The sequence below is a fragment of the Diabrotica undecimpunctata genome, chromosome 1 (assembly GCF_040954645.1).
Source record: "Diabrotica undecimpunctata isolate CICGRU chromosome 1, icDiaUnde3, whole genome shotgun sequence".
Classification (NCBI taxonomy): Eukaryota; Metazoa; Arthropoda; class Insecta; order Coleoptera; family Chrysomelidae; genus Diabrotica; species Diabrotica undecimpunctata.
In genome coordinates this window covers 108,938,307-108,963,350 of record NC_092803.1, presented here as the reverse complement: position 1 = coordinate 108,963,350, position 25,044 = coordinate 108,938,307, and the positions used below count along the sequence as shown (strand labels likewise).

Here is a 25,044-nt window from a genome sequence, read left to right as displayed (position 1 = left end):
ATTTATTTATTATTTTTTTATTGTAAGATTTTTATACAATTGTCGATTTACAAAGTTTATTAATTTATTTTAACAATTTTTTGTAAATTCCAAAGTATATGAAACCGCTATTAGATTACATGTTAGATTACGGACCTACTAGGTGATTTGTGGGCCAGTTGATTTACTCGTCGAGATAATGAACTCTTACAACTATTTCGTCTAGCTAATTTCGTGACGATCGCCTCAGCATTTTACTGTAGAGAAAAATTAATACAACGCCAGTATATAAGTAGTAGTAGTAGCAGTATATTGTAGATAATATAGGAGCTAGAAACTTTGCTTTAATATTATCTAATAGTAAATTGGTATGTTGGATTCTGGGTTTTACGTTTTACGATCAGTAATTATCATCTTCTCTAAATAAAATTATTTGAGTTTTATACGAAACTTGAAATTTTATGTCTTTCATCTGTATCGGTTGATTTTAAAGGATTTTTATTGGAGGTAGTAATTCTTTGATATCAACGATTTTTAAAAAATGTCTACACCATCATGTCTTGTCTCCTCTGTATTGTATGACCACCTTTAGATATCTTAGATGCAAAGAATGCATAAAGAATTGACATGAACATGAATAACCGCAAATACAAATACTAGATGATTAAACATAACCTAAATTTCTAATTTTAAAGGTCTTAAATAAAAAAACAAAATTATTTCTATCTTAATTTTAAGCGGTCCAATTAAAAAAGCAACATGGGTAGTCAAGACCACGAAGCTTGTAATGGTTTCGAATTTTATAAAACCTATAAAGGCCTGCATGTACTACAAGCTCATGATCAAATCAAAGAACTTCAGACTATTTTAAGGGATAGGTAAATATCACAGTGTTCTGGATGCAGTACAAATAGAATATTTTTGTCTTAAAAACATTGCGTTCAATCTGAAATTGTGATATTGTGCATTATATATTTAATAATATTCTAATTATTATTCTCTTATAATTTTGTATAATTTTCTACCTACCAAAAAATAAATTTCAATATTCATTATATGTCCCTTTTTTAGAATATATTAATCATCGTCACTAAATTTTAGCGGATATATACAATATTATAGTTTTCATTTTTTTTTTCAAATACTAAATCTTAGGTGGACCTACACTAGGTACAGATACAATGTCTCACATGAGCCACTCTATAATCAGTGAACTCTACTTTATTTTACAATAATTGCGCAATCAGTGTATTGCTAATTGACTAGATTTGTTTCTGCATCTGTTGGAAACATTTTTTTTCATGGAACAACTTTAATATGAATATTATATTTTTTAGAAATACCACTAGAAGTGACTTCAAGTTTTATGCTGATCGCTTAATTAGACTTGTGATAGAAGATAGTTTGAATCAATTACCATTTACAGACTGTGATGTCATTACTCCTACAGGGGCCAAGTATGATGGATTGAAATATAAATCTGGCAATTGTGGTGTTTCGATTGTTCGATCTGGTGAAGCAATGGAACAGGGTTTAAGAGATTGTTGTAGAAGTATTAGAATAGGAAAGATTTTAGTAGAATCAGATTTAGATACTCATGAAGCTAAAGTTGTTTATGCTAGATTCCCAGAAGATATTTGCCAAAGGCATGTAAGTATTGTTACCAGAAAAACTAGAACATTTGTAACATTTTGGATTTTTCCAAAGTATTAAGTTAGTATAATTTGATCCAAAAGTCAATTAATGAACCTTATGTAGTAAATTACATATACATTAGTTTAGCATAAAAAAGAAGAACTAAGTATTCTTAGTACAAAAGAGAACAGACTGAGAAGTTTTTTACTTTGTTTTAATGCATATGGGTGTAGTTGTAATATACTATAAGGAAATTTTAGTTTTGGGAATCTTATATACTAAATCATAGTTGTTATTTCTATTTTGCACCATTCTTCTAGACAATTTTAAAATGTTTAACAAGTTTTGAGAGTCAGTCTTTTCTCTTTCAGTAGTGATATTATAAGGGGAGAGATATTTATTTAGAGAGAGATTTTGTGTGCTTTTTTTTATAATATGGAGTTGCATTCTGAATTCAATCCTTAAGGTGCTTCTTGAGTATCTCTTGGTTTCTTTAATTTTATGTTAAATTTGGTCATTAGGTCAAACATTAGCATATTATTAATTGTCCTTCATTCCCCACTCCCAATTCTCCTCATTATATAATTGATGATATTGATGAATATAAATTTCACTTTAGCATTTGTATTGTTTTATTTATTTTTTATGTTTTTTAAGGTACTACTTATGTATCCCATAATGTCTACAGGAAATACTGTTAGTAAGGCAGTAAATGTATTAACAGAGCATGGGGTTAAAGAAGAATGTATAGTACTTAGTAATTTATTTTGTACCCCCCAGGCTGTACAAACTGTCTTAGATATGTATCCAAAGGTAAAGTATAGACACACATTTTATAATACACTCCTGCACACAAAAAACTGGTACAAAATCATGACACTTGAATATTTTGTTATTATTTGCAATGGACTACCTAAGCTAGGATGTCACAATGGGTAGGGATTTTAGAGTAGAATAAATAAAGACTTTTGGTTATGAACATTCGTTCTGTGCATTGGTATTATTTTTTGTTCGCGAATTTGTGAGGTAAGAATATCACAGTAGAGGTAATAGATTTTAATAAGAGCTATGAGTCATGCTGATACAATACACAAGTTTACCTGTTATTTACAATGTCATAGCTCTTGTCAAAATCCATTACCTATATTAAGATATTTACTATCAATGTTCATGTTTTAAAGTTATGTTATTGTTTGATTAACACTTCAATTGTTTTTTACTGTATTTCAAGGTATTTTGTTGTTTTTATCGGGGTTATTTAAAAATTAATTAATAAATTATTGAATTTATTTATGAAGTTAAAAAATATTTAAATTAATGTTTTATTATGTTTTAGTGCTTGTGATTTTATCCCCTAAAATATTCGTTTTCTCATAGTTTAAATAGGTAATAGTAGTTTTGTTGTCATTACTGAAAAATTCAGTAATACTGGATATCTTCAACACATGTTTACTAGTACTAGCCATTATATGCCCAGATCTGAAAAATTCAAACATTCAAAAAACATTTTTTTAAACACTCATTATAGCAAATTTATAGAAAGGTTTCCACAGAATTTTATATTGCAACTTAAACTATGAGAAAACACATATCTTCAGTCTCTTACAGGATAAAATCACTGGCAACGAAAAAAGAATAAAACATTAATTTAAATATTTTTCAATTTCATAGATAAATTTTCGAAAAATTTTTATTAAAATTTGATTAATTTGATGTTATAAAATTAATTATAACAACAAAATGGACAATATCTTGACGTTGCGACCTACTAATTTATCTATAAAATAAGTGTGCAAAATTTGAGAAGGATCAATCAAGTAGTTTTTGAGATACAGGTAACACTAACTTAAAAAAAAAATATTCAGAGAAAAAAGTGATTAAAAGAAAGGCTTATTTTTTTTTCAGTATTGTCTATTCCAGACCCATATAGCGACACACTTCCTGCTAAAATATCTAAAGCATCTTTTTTCTCCGGCTTTCGTTGAACTCTGGCCTTTTTTTGGTGCATCTGCAGCTATTTTATCTGCTCTAGTAAATTAGTTGTTATCTGCTGCAAGTGCATAATCATGAGAACTTGACACTGTACTTATTCCAATTTCCATGTGAGTCACTACTCACCATTTTTGCTCTGATTACAATGAAATTTTAACTGCATACTCTTGAAGAATTATATTGTCGAATGAAAAAACAAAACAAAAATGCAAAAAAATACCCTACTCCCCTTAAATCTAGATCGCCCCCACTTGTTATGTCATGAACAACATGTCGAAGGTTTTAGTGCCCATGTAAAATGAAATGAATGTTAAGAAACTGTAGCCCATCACATACAGCAGTAAACCTCAATGAGCACTTACCATGTATGGAATTAACTCTGATTTGGAATGGAAGACTCCAAACCTTATTACATGGGCTTTGCTGTGATTCACTATTGATTAATGATTGATTATTAATGGGGACTCAGCCAGATACAATCACACAACTATCTTCAACCTTGCTAAACCATTAAGCTCATTGTGATAGAATGCCCCTGATGGCATACTTTGGTAGCATAATCGATTTTTCCCATTCCAGATGCTGCACTGGAGTAGATTAATGATCTCCACAAAAAACTATAATTATGAATAACCATCGTTCCTGTGTCTGTGGCAATATTTTACATATCATAAATAAACAAGGGTTGTGTTTTTAGTTTTGCATATAGCCATAGACAAAAAGTATATAGACTTAGGTACTTTATGGCTTTTCAAAATATGTCCCACCAAGATCGATACACTTTTACATACATTCAGACCAATTGGTAAAACAGTTATTCCAGTCTTCAGTTGACACCTGCAAAATCGGTGTTTTAAATGCATCGATGGCTTCTTCTGGCGACTGGAATCACTGCCCACACATTGAATTCTTGATCTTTGAGAATGTGAAGAAGTCGTTGGGACTTCGTTTCGGGCTATACAGTGTGAGCACTTGGATTGTCCTGATGTAGGATGATTTGACTTTGTGTGTTGCTTTGTCGGAGTTTAGCGATAACTTCTGGTAAACAAAAGTTATATACCAGTCAAAAGTAACAGTTCTTCGATCTTCTAAAGCAATTGTTGCCACATAACCAAATTTTTTACACAAAAGTTGCGACTATTTTCTTTCAAGACACACTTCGAGAATGGATCACTTTTGTTGGTTTTTCCTCATCGTAAAACGCCCACACAGCGGATTGGCGTTTATTTTCCGGTTCGTAGGGTTAAATCCAAGATTCATCGCCCCGAACAATACTATAAATGTTTTTTAAGCTTCCTTTGCTGAATCGTTTCAATGTTTTTCAACACCAATTGACACGAACCGCTTTTTGCTCTTCTGTGAGCAAATGATGGATCAAACAGGAAAACAACTTCGTAGCACACATTTCTTCATATAGGATCTTTTGGATCGAGGTCTTTGGACTTTGAAATTCTCAAAGATGCCTCTATGCTCTATCTCCCGGTATGTTATGTGGCGGTTATCCTTAAATAGCTGACGAACCACATCAATGTTTTGCTGTGTGACTGCTGTTTTGGGTGGACCTGCCCTGGATTCATCGCTGATACTGGAGCGACCACGTTGAAATTCGCAATACCAGCGAGAAATAGTTGACTGGTGTGATGCTACATTCTCAAGCACAGAAACCATTTCAGCGAGACATTGCTGTTGGGATAATCCTCTCCGAAAATTGTAAGAAATTATTGCTCGAAAATGTTCTCTGTTAAGATCCATTTTTCGACCGACTTGCTAATTTCAAAAATTCAATGTATCTACACGACTTATATCGCAATGAAATTCTCGATTTATGTCAACAAAGATTGAGGTTTCATTTATGTCGGAAGGTTTTATTGGTGGCGTCCTCTAAACGGCTATATGCAAAACTAAAAAGACAAACCTTATGTGTTTTGATGTATATCTGTTTTTATAGTACTCTATAATCATTTATATTCTCCATGCACACCATGTGCTAAATAAATAATAATTCAAGAAATGATCTATGGAATTTGGATCTGAGCTTATATACCTATTATAGAAACTAAGACATTGGATAAAAAAGAACATGTTTCAAAACATTCAGGAAAAATAAACAATGTACAAGCTTATAAATAAATTCAAATACTTGGGGTTTATAATCACGAAAAAGGCAACAACAGAGGAAGAAATTACACAAAGATTAGAACAAACAAGAACAGCAATCCGACAACTTCACTCAGTATGGTGGGATAGACACCTAAATATGAAGACAAAAACACAGATTTATAAAACATAAGTGCGAAGTATTATGACATATGGGGCTGAAAATTGGATCATAAACAAGAAAAACAGCAGTAAAATAGTAGCAACAGAGAAGTAATGACGAAATAAAGCAAAGAACATCAATAGAAACAGACATATTAACATATATAGAACAAAAAAGACTAAAGTGGTATGGACACCAATTGAAAGAAGAACTAGCGACAGCAGATGGATAAAGAGAATAACCGAATGGAGCCCCATAGGAAGGAGGAAAAGAGGACGACCCCGAACATCTTGGAGGAACGAAGTAGACGACGCCATGAGTAAGAGAGGCCTAAACGATGGAGAATGGGACAACAGAGAGATGGAAACGGTTGAGCGAGGGAAGGCAGTGAATACTGTAGAATATATATATATATATATATATATATATATATATATATATATATATATATATATATATATATATATACTACTTATATATATATATATATATATATATATATATATATATATATATATATATATACAGGGTGAGTCATGAGGAACTTTACATACTTCTACCATATGTAGAGTCCCTCAGGGAGCATATCATGTGGCCACTAAAAAATGTCAACTCCTCTTCTTTATTAATTAACAGGGTGATTTGTGTAATTGACCATTTATTTCATTTTACTGCAGTGTTTATACGGCTCATTTGATTTTTTTAATTTTTGCATGATACAGTACACTACTATCAAGCATTCGACTGGTATTAGCTAAACTAAAAAATTCCAGGACTGGCTTTGGAAAAATTAATTTAGGGATTCGTATTAAATATTACACCCTGTATAAATTTTTTTTAAAATGCAATAAGTGATTTTCAAACTACATAAATAGCCAATGAAAACGACATATGCGACAATGTTGTCGCACTTTAAATTTTTAGTGAACGATCAAATCTTACCAAAAATAGAACAACCATAATGAAGTATCAAATTATAAGGTATTAATTTAAACAAATGTTATAAATTTCAAACATTTTAATTAAAATGAGTTCCTACAACATAATCTAATACGTAGAAAATTAACATCTTTACTGTCACTTTGTATTATCTCTACGATAGAATCAATTGTTTTTCAATTTTAAATTTTTACTCATAGATCGTATTGGGGCATTATTTTCGATAAATAATAAATTAAATTGATTAAAAAGTCAAACCTCTTGTATGTGTTAGTTTTTGTTGATTTTAAATGATTAAAATTTTATGTCAAATAATAATACATTGCATCAACTGTACTAAATAAAAATAAATCTAAAAAAGTTTAAAATGAAGGTTGGCGTTGACCGTTTGACGTTTCTTGATATTTTATACCCATTGTCATTATTGTCATTATCAATTGTTATTTATGTGTACAAGAATACATATTTCTTCTGTCATATCTACGTTAAGTACATTGTGTTAGTTTTGGTAGAGCTTTTGTTACTTTCGTTCAAAATGCCACATCAGTTTTCGACCACAGAATATACAGACATAATATTTGTTTATGGATTCTGTAATGGGAATGGTAGGGCTGCTAGTAGAGAATATCGCAGGAGATTTCCTAATCGTCGAACTCTCAGTCATCCAACATTTGGGTCAGTTTTTAATTATTTGCCAGAAAATGGCACTTTTCCTAGTGGAACAACAGAGCGACATGTAGATGAAGCGCAGGAAGATGACATTATGGACGCCGTTACTATGAACCCTACAATAAGCACTAGACAAGTAAGTCGAGAACTCAATGTTACTCAATCAAAAGTAAGTAGAGTCTTACAAAAAAATAATCTATACCCATATCACATTCAAATGGTTCAGCGATTACATGCTGGAGATGAGATCGATAGGTTGGAATTTTGTAGATGGATTAACAATAGTCGACCAACGCTATACAGGACACTATTTACAGATGAAGCCCAATTTACCAGAGACGGGATAAATAATTCACGAAATTCACATGTGTGGGCAGAAGAAAATCCCCATGCTATTCGAGAACGTCGTTTTCAGTTAAGGTTTTCGGTTAACGTGTGGATTGGTGTCATAAATAACCAATTAGTAGGTCCTCACTTTTTTGATGGTCCTTTAACAGGGCAGGTCTATTTGAACTTTCTACAAAATATTTTGCCGAATTTGCTTGCCAACGCGAACGTTGCTATCCGAGGGATGTATTTTCAGCATGATGGGGCACCCCTACACTTTTTACTGGCAGTGAGACATCTCAATAAGGTTTATGGCAACAGGTGGATAGGACGTGCAGGTCCTATTTCGTGGCCTTCAAGATCCCCTGATTTCAATCCCGTTGATTACCATATTTGGGGACGATTAAAGCAACTAGTTTACGCAGTGAATATTAATAACCGACAACAATTAATTGATAGAATTATACATTGTTGTAATACTATTAGAAACGATCCCCAGAGTATCCGTAATTCAATACGTCAACTAACAATTCGGCAACAAAAATGTGTACAGGCTGCAGGGTTCCATTTCGAAAATCTATTTTGAATTATTTTTATTTTGTTACCATTCATGTATCTTTTCCAGTTCTAATTTATGTGTTTATCATAACTATGTACATACATATTTTCAGTTTTTTTTTTTAAATTGTTCTTCGTTATTGTTAGTAGTTACTGTTTTTTGTTGTGCAGTGACTCAGTTTATCATTTCAATTAAAATGTTTGAAATTTATAATATTTGTTTAAATTAACCCATTTACGGCCAAAGGTGCGTAAACGCAACCTTTATTGTTAATTTTTTTTTGGCCCGAAATTTTTTTTAATGTTCTCTTTTTATTGAAGTAACATCTCAATAGATTGAGGTATATAGTATCATTTTTCTTTTGATAAAAATATTACTTTTTAAATATTTTAAGATTATTATAATTTTGCATAATTTAATGATTTATGCACATCTTCGTACAAAAATTTTTTCCGATACTAATTATAAACTTAATTCATATTTTGTATTCTATAATTATAAAAATATGTTGAAATTTTTATTATTCTAAAAACTTATTCATTCATACTTTAAAAATAAGGTCTATAATTGCATGTTTATACGATGGATTCGTATACGCACCTTTGGCCGAAACCATATTATATTTTTTTCGTAGACTAAACAATCTGAAATTACGATCTCGTCAATAGTCAATACTATTATATTTGCTTTTCTCTTGACTTAAATCAGTTTGAAAGTTTCCTTGTGTTTATTTGTTTTATATTCCATATAAGTTGAAATAAGGTAAGCTAAATTATTATCATATGAATGCGTGTATATAGTAGTAGTATATTTTTAGTAGTGCATGTTTTTGTTTATTTTAGTAAATTCTCGAAATAGGTAATGAAGAGGGTACTAATTACTAAAGAGTTAATGGCTTTGTTAGAAGAAGACTCAGACTGTGAAAATGCTGACTCACTTGATGTGGTTTATGTGCCGCCGGAAACAGATGAAATTTCCGATGTAGAAGACATTGATGATAATATTATTGGTACAGAAGGAATAAAAACAGATATTGCAGGTATATATGAAATACAAGTGAATGGGAATTCTGATGATGATATTCCTCTGAACCACAGATCAAAACGTCCAAAGAAAGAACCAGGCAAAAATAATAAATCCAAATTTGTCCCAAGTTGGGTAAAAACAGATACTCCTTCGTACTCGGCAGTAATTCAACATCAGTCTGATCAATATTTAGAAAATATAAAAGCCAACCATGGAGGCAAGTCACATTGAAGTTTTTTTACTCTTTTTTGATAAAGAAGTAAGTGAGAGCATTCGATATTTTACAAATATTTATGCATCGCAGAATAACCGCCACAGATTTAAAAAAATTTATTGGCATATGTATATTATCTGGTTATCACAGTCTGCCTCAACTTGGTATGTATTGGTCGAAGGATGAGGATAAAGAAGTGCACATTGTAAGAGAAAGCATGAGCCGACATAGATTTCGTTCAATCAAACAGAATATACATTTGTCAGATAACACCTTACTGAATAAAAATGATAAATTTGCAAAATTGTCACCAATTTTTGAAATAATTAACCGAAAGTTTTCACAATCTGGAGTCTTTGCAAAAAATCTTTCCATTGACGGGGAAATGGTTCCATATTTCGGGCGACATTCGTGCAAAATGGCCACATTGTAAAAAGAGACGATAATAGTGCAAGAAGAAAATGTCGGATGTGCAAAAGTAATACTATTTATTTATGTAAAAAGTGTACAGTGCATCTACACCCCGAATGTTTCGAAAATTTTCATCTTAAAATTTAATTTACAGTTAAGATACAATATGTTCCTTTTTTAAAAATTGTATGCGTATTCGGCCAAAAGTGCGACCCACCTGTTTTTCCTTTCATGAGAAAAAAAAATTCTTTTTGGTTGTAAATTAGTCTTAATTTATGTGTTTTTAATCCAATCTAATAAATCAATTGTCAAATTTCTCTTTGTTTATTGTCTCGGCCCTTAATGGGTTAATTACCTTATAATTTGATACTTCATTATGGTTGTTCTATTTTTGGTAAGATTTGATCGTTCACTAAAAATTTAATAAAAGTGCGACAACATTGTCGCATATGTCGTTTTCATTGGCTATTTATGTAGTTTGAAAATCACTTATTGCATTTTAAAAAAAATATATACAGGGTGTAATATTTAATACGAATCCCTAAATTAATTTTTCCAAAGCCAGTCCTGGAATTTTTTAGTTTAGCTAATACCAGTCGAATGCTTGATAGTAGTGTACTGTATCATACAAAAATTAAAAAAATCAAATTAGCCGTATAAACACTACAGTAAAATGAAATAAATGGGCAATTACACAAATCACCCTGTTAATTAATAAAGAAGAGGAGTTGACATTTTTTAGTGGCCACATGATATGCTCCCTGAGGGACTCTACATATGGTAGAAGTATGTAAAGTTCCTCATGACTCACCCTGTATATATATATACTTATATATATATATATATATATATATATATATATATATACTTATATATATATATATATATATATATATATATATATATATATATATATGTATATATATATATATATATATATATATATATATATATATATATATATATATACAAACTTACAAAAAACAAGTTACAGAACAATTAAACAAATAAGTTTCATTCCAGTATAAACCTCATCCAAATAATCCCTTATCACACTCTTCTTATCTGGGCAAACTACGTCCATGGGGCAAACATTGTTCTTTATAAATATGAAAAGTAGGCCAATAAGGGAAGTATAATATACAACATGGTACTATCTCAAAACTGTTATTCATCCATGTTTTCCTAATTAAAAGGTGTGTGTGAACCTGTGTATGTATAACACCCCAAGTAGAAATACTTTCACATTGATCAAGTCTTCACCAAACTTGTTCCATGTTTTTGCAAGGTTTGTATTTTCCTAATTTCATTTTACACAAGTAAAAGTTGACTTAATAGACAATAGCAGTTATTACTGTAACATTAATAATTAATTTTAGAGTTTCATTTAAATATCTAGCTTTAAAATTAAAACATGAAGACCATTATTGTTTTCTTCTCATGAATATACTATGTCTGGCAATTAAGTTCCAAGGCTGATTTCACATGTGTAGCGAGAAGAACAAAATGTTTCGATGTGATAAAACATGGATTTTTCAATATATCTCTGAAATCAAGCGGTAATCCATGTACTGGAAGACTCCAAGCTCTCTGATGGTCGAAAAAGCGACGATGAGCAAATCCAAATTCAAGGCAATGTTGATTATTTTATTCGATATATGTGGTGAAATTCAGACAAAATGGGCACGACAAGGTCAGATAGTTATCAGTATTATCATTTAGAGGTTTTACGAAGACTTAAGGAAAAAAATTCAGAAAAAGAGGCCCGAAGTGTGGAAAGAAAACTCCTTGATCGTGGACAATAGGCCAGCTCTCAGCACGCACTAGGTCAGGGAGTATTTAGCCAAAAACAAGGTCAGAGTTATGTCCCATCCTTCTATCTGTTCTCAAAAATCAAATCCTGCTTGAAAGAAATCATCTGCGAATCATTAGAGGATAGCCTAATGGAAGATGACCTGCGGTACTGTTTCACAGTGAAAAGTTCGCATGGAACCGTGTAGGGATGCGGAAAGGGAGTATATTGATGGGTAAAAATTATAAAAAATTCCTAAATAAGGATAATATATCAACAGTCTCGGAACTTAATTGCCAGACCTCTTATTATAATTACAATATAGCACATTGAAAGTTATTTTTTTTTTAAATTTTGTTTTAGATGAAAATATCTACATCAGAAGTTCATCCAGTGGCACCTAATCACTTTGGCCAGAAATATTTTGGTACAGATTAAGGCTGAAATATACTTAACAAAGAAACAAACACCAAATCAGCTAATCATGCGCAGATCCGCAATTTCATGTGTTTGATAATGTAAAAATTCGCCCATGTAGAAAATCATTCATAGGCCTGTTTGAGTTGGGAGATTTGGTGATTATTATATTTTATATATATAGTTAACTAAGAAAATAATTAAATAATATATAAAAAATGTTAACATGTAAAGTTTTTTTAGTTAATGGCACAAGTTTTTCTCAGCGGGGTGTAAATGTTCGCGAATCTAGCATTAAAAGATTTGTAAATGTATTTCTAGAAATGTTAATTTATAACTTATAAAACTATTGTCTTCTAAACCCTCACATAATTCATCATAAGTAAATTCACAGTGTCAACGATTTGTTGTCAACTATTTCAATGTACATGGTTCGAATACCAAAAAATGAATAATACAACCCATAGATAGTGCAACACCCGATCTATTTGTATAGACCCATTCATATATTTGGTAATTGCGTCGTTGTTTAACGAGTTTAGTGTCAATTGGTGAAAATGAAAGTGGCACAAGTCAATTTAAGGCATGTCTGAGGAATACAGTGATTTGTTAAAATTATTTGAAAAAAAAATCAAATAGAACGATATTTGAATACAAATAACTGAAAAATGTCTACATTTAAGTGATCAATCTTATCTAGAAATATGAATTCTACATGTTTCATATACAATACAAAAAATTGGGCTATACTGACTTAAGCTATTTTCACTCTAAACATGTTCAAGATAAATTCAATCATAACGACTTTAATCTGGAAAAGCAATGAATTTTATTGAACATTTAACTTAAATAGTGTCACATTATTAGCACGTTAAGTACATTCATTTTTGGTTTTCTAAAAGTTTTCTGTTCCGTCACGTAGTTCTTCATTACCTTCCTCTAATGCCAGTCTTCTGTAACATAGAATATGATCTTTTCTTTTGTTGCTTATTCGACACTGCCAAAATCAGCGTCGTTTTAGAACCAAAAACTTTTGATCTATAACATCGATAACCCCATTAATACCAAACACATATTTATGTTGCTATTTTGACGTACACAGGTATCTCTGTAAATGGTTACATGCTTTTTATTGTTTTGCATTAAGTTTTAAGTGCTTTATTAGACATGAAGAAATGTGTTATGAGCCTCTTCCGGTTGTGGTTTCATTCCATACATAAAAATATTTAGAATCTTCTCAAAATTATGTACTCCAGAATTGTAGCAGTAATTAACTCCAATATAATTAACCTCTACGGGGAGGAAATTCTACGAGACCTTAGACGATATGGAAAACTACGGTCAAAGCGAAGTAAGTTACTTTGTAACCTTACTTACAAAACTAAGAATATTTTAAAAAGGGCAAGTCTAGCACTTACTAAAGCGATTCAAGACTCCAGACGAGACATCGATAAAGTAAATTCAGAGTTGCTCAAGCTATATCTCACACTAAGTAACAAAGTACATCCGACTCTGTGGAACATCTTTGACAAACTCACAAACTTTCGATCGGAGACAGATGCTGATCTCACCAAGGAAAAACACATCAAAAAGTTTGAGAAAATGATACTACAACAACGACCAAAGAATAAGGAAGTACCAACAACAGAATCCAGTAATTTAGTCTACAATTTCTCAAATCTTACTTTGGATGAAGCTATAAATAGTGTCCTGTTCAAAGGGTTCAATTTTGCTATTGCACTGAGACGGATTCCCGTCAAAAATATCATTAGCGAAGTGGAAACGACCATCACTAAACTACCATCAGAAACAGCCGAGATTATTCGACAAGATCTATCATAAATATTAAGAACAGCCAAATCTTCGAAAACGAATTTAACTTACGAAGAAAAGAAAGCCTTGCAGAATATACAAAAAAACACAGACATTATCGTACTTCCAGCTGACAAGGGCAACGATACTGTCATAATGAACATTGAAGACTACGACACAAAAATAAAGAACATTCTAAACGATAGTGCATATCAAAAAATCGCAACAGACCCAACAACTATTGGGTCAAATACAAGCGTCAAACATCAACAGTTCCACTCATTCCACGGGAAAAGTCGTCAAGATGTCCAAAACTTTATGGTTTACCCAAAATGGGATTATCCAAAGTACATAAGGCAGAGCTACCATTACGACCAATAGTCAGCTCTATCGGATTACCGTTACAATGACTGGCAAAATTTCTGGCTGACCAGCTACAACCATATGCGGAGGAAGCGGATTCTTACGTCAAGAACGCATGCCACTTTATCGACCGTATAAAGGACGTTATTCTTGAATCTGAACACTTATTAGTGAGCTTTGATGTAATCTCATTATTCACCAATGTCCGAGTAGAAGAATCATTAGAAATTATATGTAGAAAATATCCAATACCACAGGATACACTAAACTTGACGAGGCATTGCTTAAACAACACCTATTTCATCTACAAGGACCAGAGGTACAAACAAGTCGAAGAAGCACCGATGGGTTCACCACTGTCACCCGTAATAGCCAACCTTTTTATGCAAGATATGGAATCGAAAGCAATAGAAACAGCAGAGCATAAACCCAAACTGTGGCTTAGGTATGTTGACGACACATTTATTATCCGGACGCATGAAGAAGAGAAACTTAATGAATCCTACAACACATTAATAATATTCATCCAAATATACAATTTACCATGGAACGGGAGAATAACCAACAACTTCCATTTATAGATGTGTTAGTTATTAAGAAAGAAGACGGAAGCATAGGACATACAATATACCGAAAACCAACCCATACTGACAGGTACTTACACGCAGACTCACACCATTATCCTGCACAATTAAATTCGGTAATAAAAACCTTGAATAAAAATTGAACTATTCAGAACAGAAGCATCTAAGATCAGAATAGCCATGATGATTGCCAACCTCCGTCGCGGAGATGGCACATGAAGAAGAAGAATAAAAACCTTAATAACAAGATCTGAGAAACTGGCAGATGAGGACCATAAGCACGAAGAAATGTACAAAGTCGAAACAGCTCTAAGAAAAAATGGCATCTCCATGTCTACGATTGAAAAGGCACAGAAATCTTGAAACAAAAGCAAAGATCCAGAAAAAGAAGAAAAACTAGTCGGAAAAACTATCCTGCCCTATATAAACGGTACGACAGACAAAATCAGCAGAGTGCTAAGAAAAAATAGAGACTATTTTTAACACCGGCAGAAAAATCGCAATCATATTACCAACTGCAAAAACAAAAGTTGCATTGGAAAATCAAGGTGTATACAGAATTCCATGTAAGGAATGCGATAAATCGTACATCGGATAGACACATCGAAGGATACAAGTTAGACGCGAAGAACATCGAAACGTCATCGAAAGAAAAGAGAAGACTTCATCCCTAGCGCAACATGCCATAAACACAGGACACAGAATAAACTTAAATGGATCAACAATGCTAACCAACATCGAAAATAAGGCCAAACGTGTAATCAGGGAAGCCATAGAGATCGAAAAACATCCAAAAAATTTAAATACCAGAGATGATGCCCAAAGACTCCAAAATACGTGGAAACCAATTCTGCAGAAAACGGTAGAAATTAAAATAGCGAAGAAGACCCCGCGAACTCTGCGCACAGGACCAATCACAAGAAGCGCTAAAAGGTATTTAAACAGAGCGTGCAGCGATCGAGAAATCAGTTCTCCGGGAACATCAAGAAGAAGCAGAACTAATCTGACTTGATAATGGCAAGTGTGACCATGCCGAAACGTCGCCAAAACAATGGTTTTTTAATAAACCAAAACTATTAACTATTTTTATTAAATATATATATATATATATATATATGAGCGAATATCGAACAGATTTACCTGTTGGATTGTTATATTATCCAATATAAATTAGATATAAAAAACAACAAATCAAAAACCAAGAAAGCACAATTCACAAATTAACTTGTGAAATGGTCCCAACATTGACATCGAATGGACAGAGAGAACTTTTAAAAAACTTTACTATAAAAGATCAAGTAAATTTAAAGAGAGGCAGCTAAAATCCAGGAAATTAATAAAAAAAATAAACATAATTATTAATAACCAGCAACTGGTTCTTCCCAATTATTGTTTTTACCAGCTATATACGAGAGTGTTATATTACTTATTGAGAATTTTGTGAAAATTTAGAAACAGTGGTTTAATATTCTATCCTTAAGATGACTTTTCATCAAATATATGCTAATAGTAAAATCTTTAAAGTACCATTATTAGATACCAGTTGAAAGATCGGAAATATTAAATTTTTATTAGTATGAAAGTCAGTTTTACAAATATTTTAATTTATGTACTTTGTATATAAATATATAGCGTAAATGCTGAAAAGTTACTTACATATTTACTTACTTTATATTTTGAAGTCATTTTTATAAATATTTTAGTTTATATCAAATGTAATTTTTTGAATTTATTTACAATCTTTAGTATAATTACAATAAGCAAATTATCCGTATGTGTTTAATTAGTGGCGTGGAAAAAAAATAATCAGTGACAGTTTGCTATATATTCTTGACACTGACACAGTGTCACTTATGTTTGGTAGTATTATATTCAGCATGCTGGCTAGAGTATTTCACTTAAGTAGTCGTCAATCTAGTTATCTCGTTAGGTTTTATACTAAGTTAGTAGGGTGATCTCTTAGTCTGTTCATATCGTTGGCTAAATTTGGTATCTTCTTCCTGTACGGTTGTTTTTTTTAAGGCCTCGGGCTATGGTATTATTTGGCATATTCCAAGAAGCATTAATTATCGTATGCAGTACTTCTGAACACCACATGCTTGATTACAACTTTATATTGCATTTAAATCGGTATGCACTTTCCGAGTGATGCTGTGGTTGGGTCTTTATGTGAAGAAAGCAAAACTGAGTCGTCTGCTTATGTTGCAATAGAGAGTTCTGGAAATGTCGGTAAATCCACAGTGAGTGTAAGATACTTATTGGTCAGAGTACTCTTCCTTGTGAAATTCGAGCCATAATTGGGTAAAATAAAGTAATAATGTAAACTACCCGTCTTAATATTTTACAAATTAATTACGATGTTGCGGTATTAATGACTTTAAAATTTAGAAGTAATTATTATTAGGAAGGATTTTTCTACTTTTGTTGTGTGTTGTTTTCTGCACGTACGATGACATCTAACATATGAGGCCATCAGAAAGGAAGGAGAATGTACTAAAACGATGTCTTGTTCGACATGCAGCAACCACAACAGTCTCACTGACAAAGACGGTTGGTTAACGATTTGTTTTTACAAGTTGACACTACGTCTGGCCGATAATTACCCAAGCGATGTTCAATTTTAACAAAATACACTCATTTTTCTATGCTTCATTGTTCACAACAATGTATGAACGAACAGTCTATTAATTGCAACTTTGTATCGACAACCGTTTATTGTTAAATAGTGTCTAGGTTTTTTTAAGCGAAATCTTCGCTAACTATATGGAGAGAATCAAAACTAGCAAACAATCTGTTAATATTTAAACAATGTTTATATACAGTTGCGAAACTGCAAAAAGGTCACCATGCCTTAACGTAGTCACCGCGCTCCAGGTTATTCGTTCTATACGCTGATTCCAAGTAAACTTCGAGTCTAATATTACTCCAAAATACTTTACTTCACTCACCAGGTTTAAATTTGTACCATTCAAGGACATAATTCCCCCTTCTCATATATTTCATGATTTTGGACTTTGGTCTTCTGAAAACGTATAACCCAGTTGATATAGGCACAATTCTTAAAATAATCTTTTTTTACAACGATTTTCGAAGTGGAAATCGAAACGTCAAACGTTAGTTACAAATGTAATTTTCATTACAACCCATAAGTGTGGCTTAATCCCATATAAACATAATATTTAACTATGCGTTGTATTCTAGAGGCATAGACTATCTTACGTGTACACATATGTGTATACAAAGAATACTTGAAAATGATAAATATTTGGTAAATAATATTCTACATATTAATTAAATCTTTTAATTACAACCAAGAAGTTTTATAATTATTTTGCCCTGATTTTAGTTTTATTGCAATCAAATAAAATATGTACTTAAATTAAATGCTACAATTTTAAGGTATAATTAAAATATAAATGTTCAGAACACATTGTCAATATTGCACCCATTCCCAATAAATAATGTAATAGAAATTGTCAAATTTATCATTTACGCATATGTTTGGTGTAGCGGTCTAATAAACAATGTGTGAAAGATATATTTTATTTTATGACATATCATAAATATACTTAACTTTTTCTTATGCTGTTTATTTTGTAATATATATTGTGGTTAATTATTCGTTGTTTAGTTATTTAGTTTATGCATAATATATATATATATATATATATATATATATATATATATATATATATATATATATATATTATAGTTTTGAGTTTCTTGAACCGTACTTTATTTAATATAAAATTAGTTTTTTTTTGGGTTTAGGTTCAATAAATTATATTACATGTGGAACTAGATTTTTATTTCCATAGAAATCAACGTTCCGGCAGGCAACCCTTGCCTTAGTCAAGATTCTAAAATGTACAAGATTAAGAACAGTTATTGTAATATATATATATATATATATATATATATATATATATATATATATATATATATATACATATATATATATACATATATATATATATATATATATATATATATATATATATATATATATATATATCATCATCATCATGTGCAGCTTTATCAACCGTTTCCAATTACGGTGCAGCCTCCCTTATTTCAATGATTCATAAGGGGTCGCGAGGCATACCTTACCACGCTGCCTCAGGTCGGGTTGGTAAGGGGCAAGTGTTGTCGTACAATGGCTTTTGCCAGTAACCATTGAGTTATATTATATTAATTAGATTTATAGTTCCATCGTTGATTAAAATCAGTTTCCCAGACATCGAGGGGAGCATTATCTAAAAAATTGAATGTTTCACATTTTTCATCAAAATTATCATCATTGTTGTTGTATTTTGGATCAAAAGTCGTATTATTCATAAAAACTGCAACAAAATGAGATTTTCTGTTGCTATTTTATCCATTTACTTAACCAAATTTCAAATTTTAATATATATGAGATCTTAACGGAATTTTTCATATATTGTCATTTTGACAGTTTTGTTATATAAATAATTAACTGGATGCATTTTCATAAAAAAGGTACTTTGGGGTACCGTAAACAAACCCACAAACTGACACATATACAAAACGTGATTAAAATGTTCATAAGTAATTGTCAAAAACACTATAATCCCGGTTCTTATCTTACCGTTGATAATTAGTGTCATTGTGTGATATGTTTTCGACGTGGGAATAATTCCGTCTTCATTTAAATCAGTTGTATTGGAAATAAATTATTTAAACAGATTAGCAATAAAGTTTGTTGCACTACTAATTTCTACATCTGACTGCATCTAATTATGTGGTAACATCTTTTTGTAAATCTTTACAGAAATATCCAATTTATTCAGATCTTCTTCAGCTTGCTATTATTCATGATCTATTAAATAATGAAAAGTGATTTTCTGTTGCTATTTTGTTCATTTTTACCTTAAAATTTGGATATTTATAAGATCTTAACGGAAAATTTTGATATACATATATATATATATATATATATATATATATATATATATATATATATATATATATATACCAACTTACCAAAACATAAAACGAGACACTAACATAAATGAAGTGACAAATAAAAGTTGATATCTGATATCTCATGGTTTACTGTAATTAGTGTATAATTATTTTTATATGGGCGTATTATTGATGTTTTCGAAAAAGGTAAAGTGGAGATATGTTATGACTTTAAGAGCTTTTTATGGTGTTATATTTATTATTATTTAAATCAGATTGACATATATTTTATCTAGGTTGTGTGTATATTTTTTGTCATTTATTGCGTTGGAATTTCTTTTTATTTGTATTGATTCGTGTATCTCCCTCTTCTTTTTGTTTTGTTCGGTTTTTAAAATTTTGATGTTTTCGAAGTCAAATTTATGCTTTTTCTCATTTTCATGTTTTGTGAGCGCAGTGACATTGTTCTTGTCATATTTGTGAGAACGAATTGTGGATTGAAGCAGTTGACTCGTTTGCCCGATGTAGACACCTTCACAGTTAATACATGGTATCTCGTAAACAACGTGTGATTTTTTGAGTTTTGGAGTTTTTGTTTTTAGTTTAGTGAAATATTTATTTAAAAGGTTGTTGCCTTTGTGGGCCACTGTTATGTTATGTTTGGCTAAAAGATTTGTCAATTGTTCGGATAAACCTTTTATATATGGAAGAGTTGTATAAGTAGTTTTGATACTGTTGGGTTTATTGTTATTTGTATTGTTGTAAAATTTATGTCTTGATTTGAAAACAGTCTCGGTTCGGGATATACATTCTTTAGAAGGCCATTTTTTGATTTTTTTTATTGCAGTTGGTCTGTATTCTGGGTCTGTTAGTTGTATAGATTTATCAGTAAGACTTATAATTACAGACTTCTTATGGGAGAATGGATGATTAGAATTGTAGTTGAGATATCGTGAAGACCATGTTTCTTTTGTAAACCACATGGTTTTAACTGTATTATTAATGCGATGTAAGGTAATATCCAGAAAATTTATTTTATTATTTTGTTCAATTTCTATAGTAAACTTTAGTTTTTGATGGTAACTGTTGAATTTATCTAAAATTTCGGTCATTTGTTGGAATAGCACAGATACAGTCATCGATATAGCGGTAGAAGAATGGTACATTAAAATCTAAATGACTCATGACTAGACTTCGGCAAATATGCATATTGCATATTTTGCATATTGTGCATATTTTATGCAAATATTTCATATTTTGGCATATTTGTATAAAAGTTTGCATAAAGTGCATAAAAGTTCAGATTTTTATACTGTATTTGAAAATTTTTAAACATACCAATTTATTTCAATTCTTGTATAAAATTTTGTAGTCATGTTAATCAAGAAATGATCTAAGTACGTAATCTCTACAGGTACAAAACATTTACAATTTCAAAGAAGATCAATTTAAGTAGCCCTCAACATTCTTAGAAAGTCTCGGTCACTGAGGCATTCAGTTATTGGATAATCGCTAAGGGTTCGCTCATTTGCATTTTATGATCTAATCCCCAAATCTATCTACAATTTATTGTATCTTAACAGCAGGTAAACGGCTAATAGATTTGTTCCTAATTTAGAGATTTTCCAAAATCTCCCAGTTTATTGAATTAGGTACCTAAATATTTCTAATTTGATGCTCAGATTTGTAAATCATTTTTGTTTTGATATTCAAAGCGTAAACACTCGTTGTGCGTAACAAAAAGGAAGATTGTGATTTTATAATGCCTAAAACAACCAGTGCTTCAACTTGGATTAAACCTTATAAAGAGCTGTCTATGGATATGGGAAAAATCTACTGTTCAGTCTGTGGCAAAATTGTAAGTATCTAATATTTTCTATTAAATATCTAATATTTCATACATACAGGGTGTTTCCAAATGACACTTACAACGTTTGACTGTAGATACTTCTCGAAAAATTGAACAAAACGATATAGTTAATGAGGGGTCAAACTTATTTACTTTTCGAGATACAGGGTGTTAAAATTAAAAAAATTAAATTCTTTTAGTTAATAACAACAATAACTTTAAAACCAATAAACGTATTTACTTGAAATTTAGTACTCGTAGGTTGTTTTTAAATGAAAAATAGCTTCCTTTAGTGAGAAAAAATTGTCCATGGTACAATACAATGGTGTGTATTTAGAAAAATTTTTCACCTTTACTTTTTTTTATGAAGTCAGCTATTCTAAAACACAATTATTTTTATTGTAATTGAATTAACAAAAAAAAAACTTGTTGAATTTTAAAATAAGTTATATGATGTACTAATGGTTAGTAACAAAAACTAATTTGTGGATTAATACTGCATTTAAAACACTTAGCGAGTGTTTTTTTTCCCAACCAGTTATTTGATTAACCAAAAACACCTTGTATATTTTTATATTTTAAAGGTTGGGTTAAAATAAAGGTTTTTATTTTTATTTATAGATAGCATGTGAGAAGAAATTTCAGATAGACCAACATGTGAGAACTGCTTCACACATTGCAAAAAAAGGAAAAATAGGAGGAAAACATCAAACTTCAATGGCTAAATGTTTCCAATCTACTTCAAAAAAATTAGATGAGCAAGAAACTTTTAATGAAGACTTGTGTCGCGCATTAGTGTCTGCAAACATACCGCTTTCAAAATTAGCAAATGTAAATTTTAGTTCGTTTCTAAAAAAATATTGCAAACTTAATGTTCCAAGTGATCGGTCTCTAAGAAGAAATAATGTGAACGGGCTATACTCGTCGGTGTTAATTAATATTAAGGAAGAAATTGCAGATAATTATTTTTACATATCTGTAGACGAAACCACTGATTCCTCAGGAAAGTATATTGCTCATTTATTGATTGGTGTTCTTAAAGAAGATACCTTACCAAAATCTCATCTTATTTCATGCCAGCAACTTGAGAAAACAAATGCTTTAACAATTTCGCGTTTTATACAAGAAACATTAGCAACTTATATTTTCTTCCGACAACTATTCCTTCTAATAAATTACTGCTTATTTTATCGGATGCTGCTCCTTATATGGTGAAAGCAGGACAAAATTTAAAAATATTTTTCCCAGATTTAATACATGTTACTTGTGTAGCGCATGGATTAAACAGAGTTGCAGAGGAAATACGAAAAAAGTTTCCTCTTGTAAATACCATGATATCCAGTGTCAAAAAAGTATTTCTTAAATCTATAAGAATTCAACTTTATAAAGAAATGCTACCTAACATTCCTCTTCCACCACAACCTATTTTAACGCGATGGGGAACATGGTTAGAAGCAGCTAATTTTTATGCAGATCATTTTGTTAAAATAAAGAACATAATTGATACGTTAACAGATGAAAGTTCCCAATCTCTTTTGGATTCTAAACAAACTTTTCAGAGTAACTTGCTTCAACAAGAACTTTCATTTATAAAATCAAATTTTAGTTTTGTTCAAAAAACAATTACTCAGTTAGAATCACCAAAACTGTCATTGTTCGAAAGTACAGCATTAATAAAAGAATTTGCGTCATGTTGTCGAAACGTTAGGGGTAATATTGGAAAAGATATTTTAAAAAAATTTGAAGCTACTATGGAAAAAAATAAAGGTTACCATATTCTTTCTGAAGTAGTCAGTGTTCTAGCTGGAAATATTTCGGAAACAATTAATTTAGAACCAAATGTTTTGGTTAGTTTGAAAAATGCTCCCGTTACATCAGTTGATGTTGAACGAAGTTTTTCCATATATAAATATATGTACTCAGACAGAAGCCACAAGTTTTTGTTAGAAAATTTTGAACACCACTTGGTCATTTATTGTTACCATAATTCTAAATAAGTTTATTCATACTTAAAAATGATGTAGTTACTTAAAATAAATGTAAATCTTAATGAATAGTAGGAAATATTTAATTATGTACACTTTTTTTTTTAAATAAAATTGTTACTATTTTACGATTTTTTTATTTATTTGTATGCATATTTTGTAAAATATTTGCATATTTTCGGGTAAACACGTGCATATTTATGCGCATATTTTCTACATTTTTATTTGCATATTTGCCGAAGTCTACTCATGACAGATTCTTCTAAGTCTTCCAGAACCACCAGTTGGGCAATGACACAAAAACGGTCATCCGTTGTTATTTCATTGTTTATCAGCTATTTCATTGCCATGATTTCCCAATGAGCTGGCACCCATATAGACTACAAGGCCATGGGACATTTTTAGGGGGTCATTTGACCCAACATGAATAACATATAAATCAATACTACAATATGTAATAACAACTTTAAAAACTATGTCGCCAATATTCTTATTGGTACTGAAAGCATGGGGTTCAAATTTAGAGTTGCGCCTTAGATTTCTCACCCCTGTTCCAGCTGAAATGTACGGCGTTGCAACAAGATTAATCTATATGCCGATCCAAAACTTTGTGTATGAATGCCGTACTGTATCAAATTGACGAAAATGTGGAAAAAAGCTTTCCGAAAATAAAAAATTTCCCCCGCTAAGGTACTTACGGCAGCATTCAACGATGTACTACAAAAAATTGAAGAATATAGGTTGTTTGGTTCAAACATAAATATTAAACTTATGAGGATTCAAAACTTATTATTTTAAAATATTACCTTGAAAAGTTTTGGTGAATTTTAATATAGGAATAAAATAAATTACAAGATGTTGGCAAGCAATATTACGGTTCAAATAATAGTAACCAAAAAGTATTTTTTTTTTTTTTTATAGCAGAACGATCACAGAAAACAGGTTGTAATAAACAGAAGCAAGTAAGAAATAAGTTTTGTTGATTGATATTTACTACGATATAGAGACTTCTGTACGGATATGAACTCTTGTGGAACTAGTAGCAAGATTTAAACATTATGTTTCTAAAATAAATACCTATCGGTGAAGACATACATTTTATGGTTCATAAAATACGTCGTACTTTCACCGTCGACAATAGTTTTAACTTTAAACTGGGATCTGACAGAACTTGGGACGGCGTTCTTTATCGGAGAAGAGACATAGAAAAGACAAAATATAAAAACGAGAACCAACGCAACGTGGAATACCGTTTTTCCTCAATATTTGTGGTTTATGATAACTATGAAAGGGCAAAATTGTATA

At 30.9% G+C, this 25,044-nt stretch overlaps 2 protein-coding genes across 2 annotated transcripts; both read left to right on the top strand.

Annotated features, from left to right (window-relative positions):
• The first annotated feature begins 548 nt into the window (after positions 1 to 548).
• On the top strand, positions 549 to 18,777 carry kri (uracil phosphoribosyltransferase krishah). Its single transcript, XM_072546294.1, has 4 exons — positions 549 to 857; positions 1,317 to 1,629; positions 2,272 to 2,427; positions 12,167 to 18,777. The coding sequence occupies exons 1-4, from the start codon at positions 739 to 741 to the stop codon at positions 12,239 to 12,241; spliced, it is 663 nt and encodes a 220-aa protein (XP_072402395.1). The 5' UTR covers positions 549 to 738; the 3' UTR covers positions 12,242 to 18,777.
• Positions 13,466 to 14,062, top strand: LOC140434298 (uncharacterized). The gene has a single exon (XM_072522457.1). It carries the CDS (start codon positions 13,466 to 13,468, stop codon positions 14,060 to 14,062), a length of 597 nt encoding a protein of 198 aa, XP_072378558.1.
• Positions 18,778 to 25,044: the final 6,267 nt, after the last annotated feature.

Excerpts from the sequence above, each read along its gene's own strand:
- kri (XM_072546294.1), top strand. The coding sequence starts at position 739 with ATGGGTAGTCAAGACCACGAAGCTTGTAATGGTTTCGAATTTTATAAA. Across the intron at positions 1,630-2,271 it reads AAGATATTTGCCAAAGGCAT|GTACTACTTATGTATCCCAT; the intron begins GTAAGTATTGTT and ends ATGTTTTTTAAG. Across the intron at positions 2,428-12,166 it reads TCTTAGATATGTATCCAAAG|ATGAAAATATCTACATCAGA; the intron begins GTAAAGTATAGA and ends ATTTTGTTTTAG.
- LOC140434298 (XM_072522457.1), top strand. The coding sequence starts at position 13,466 with ATGTACTCCAGAATTGTAGCAGTAATTAACTCCAATATAATTAACCTC.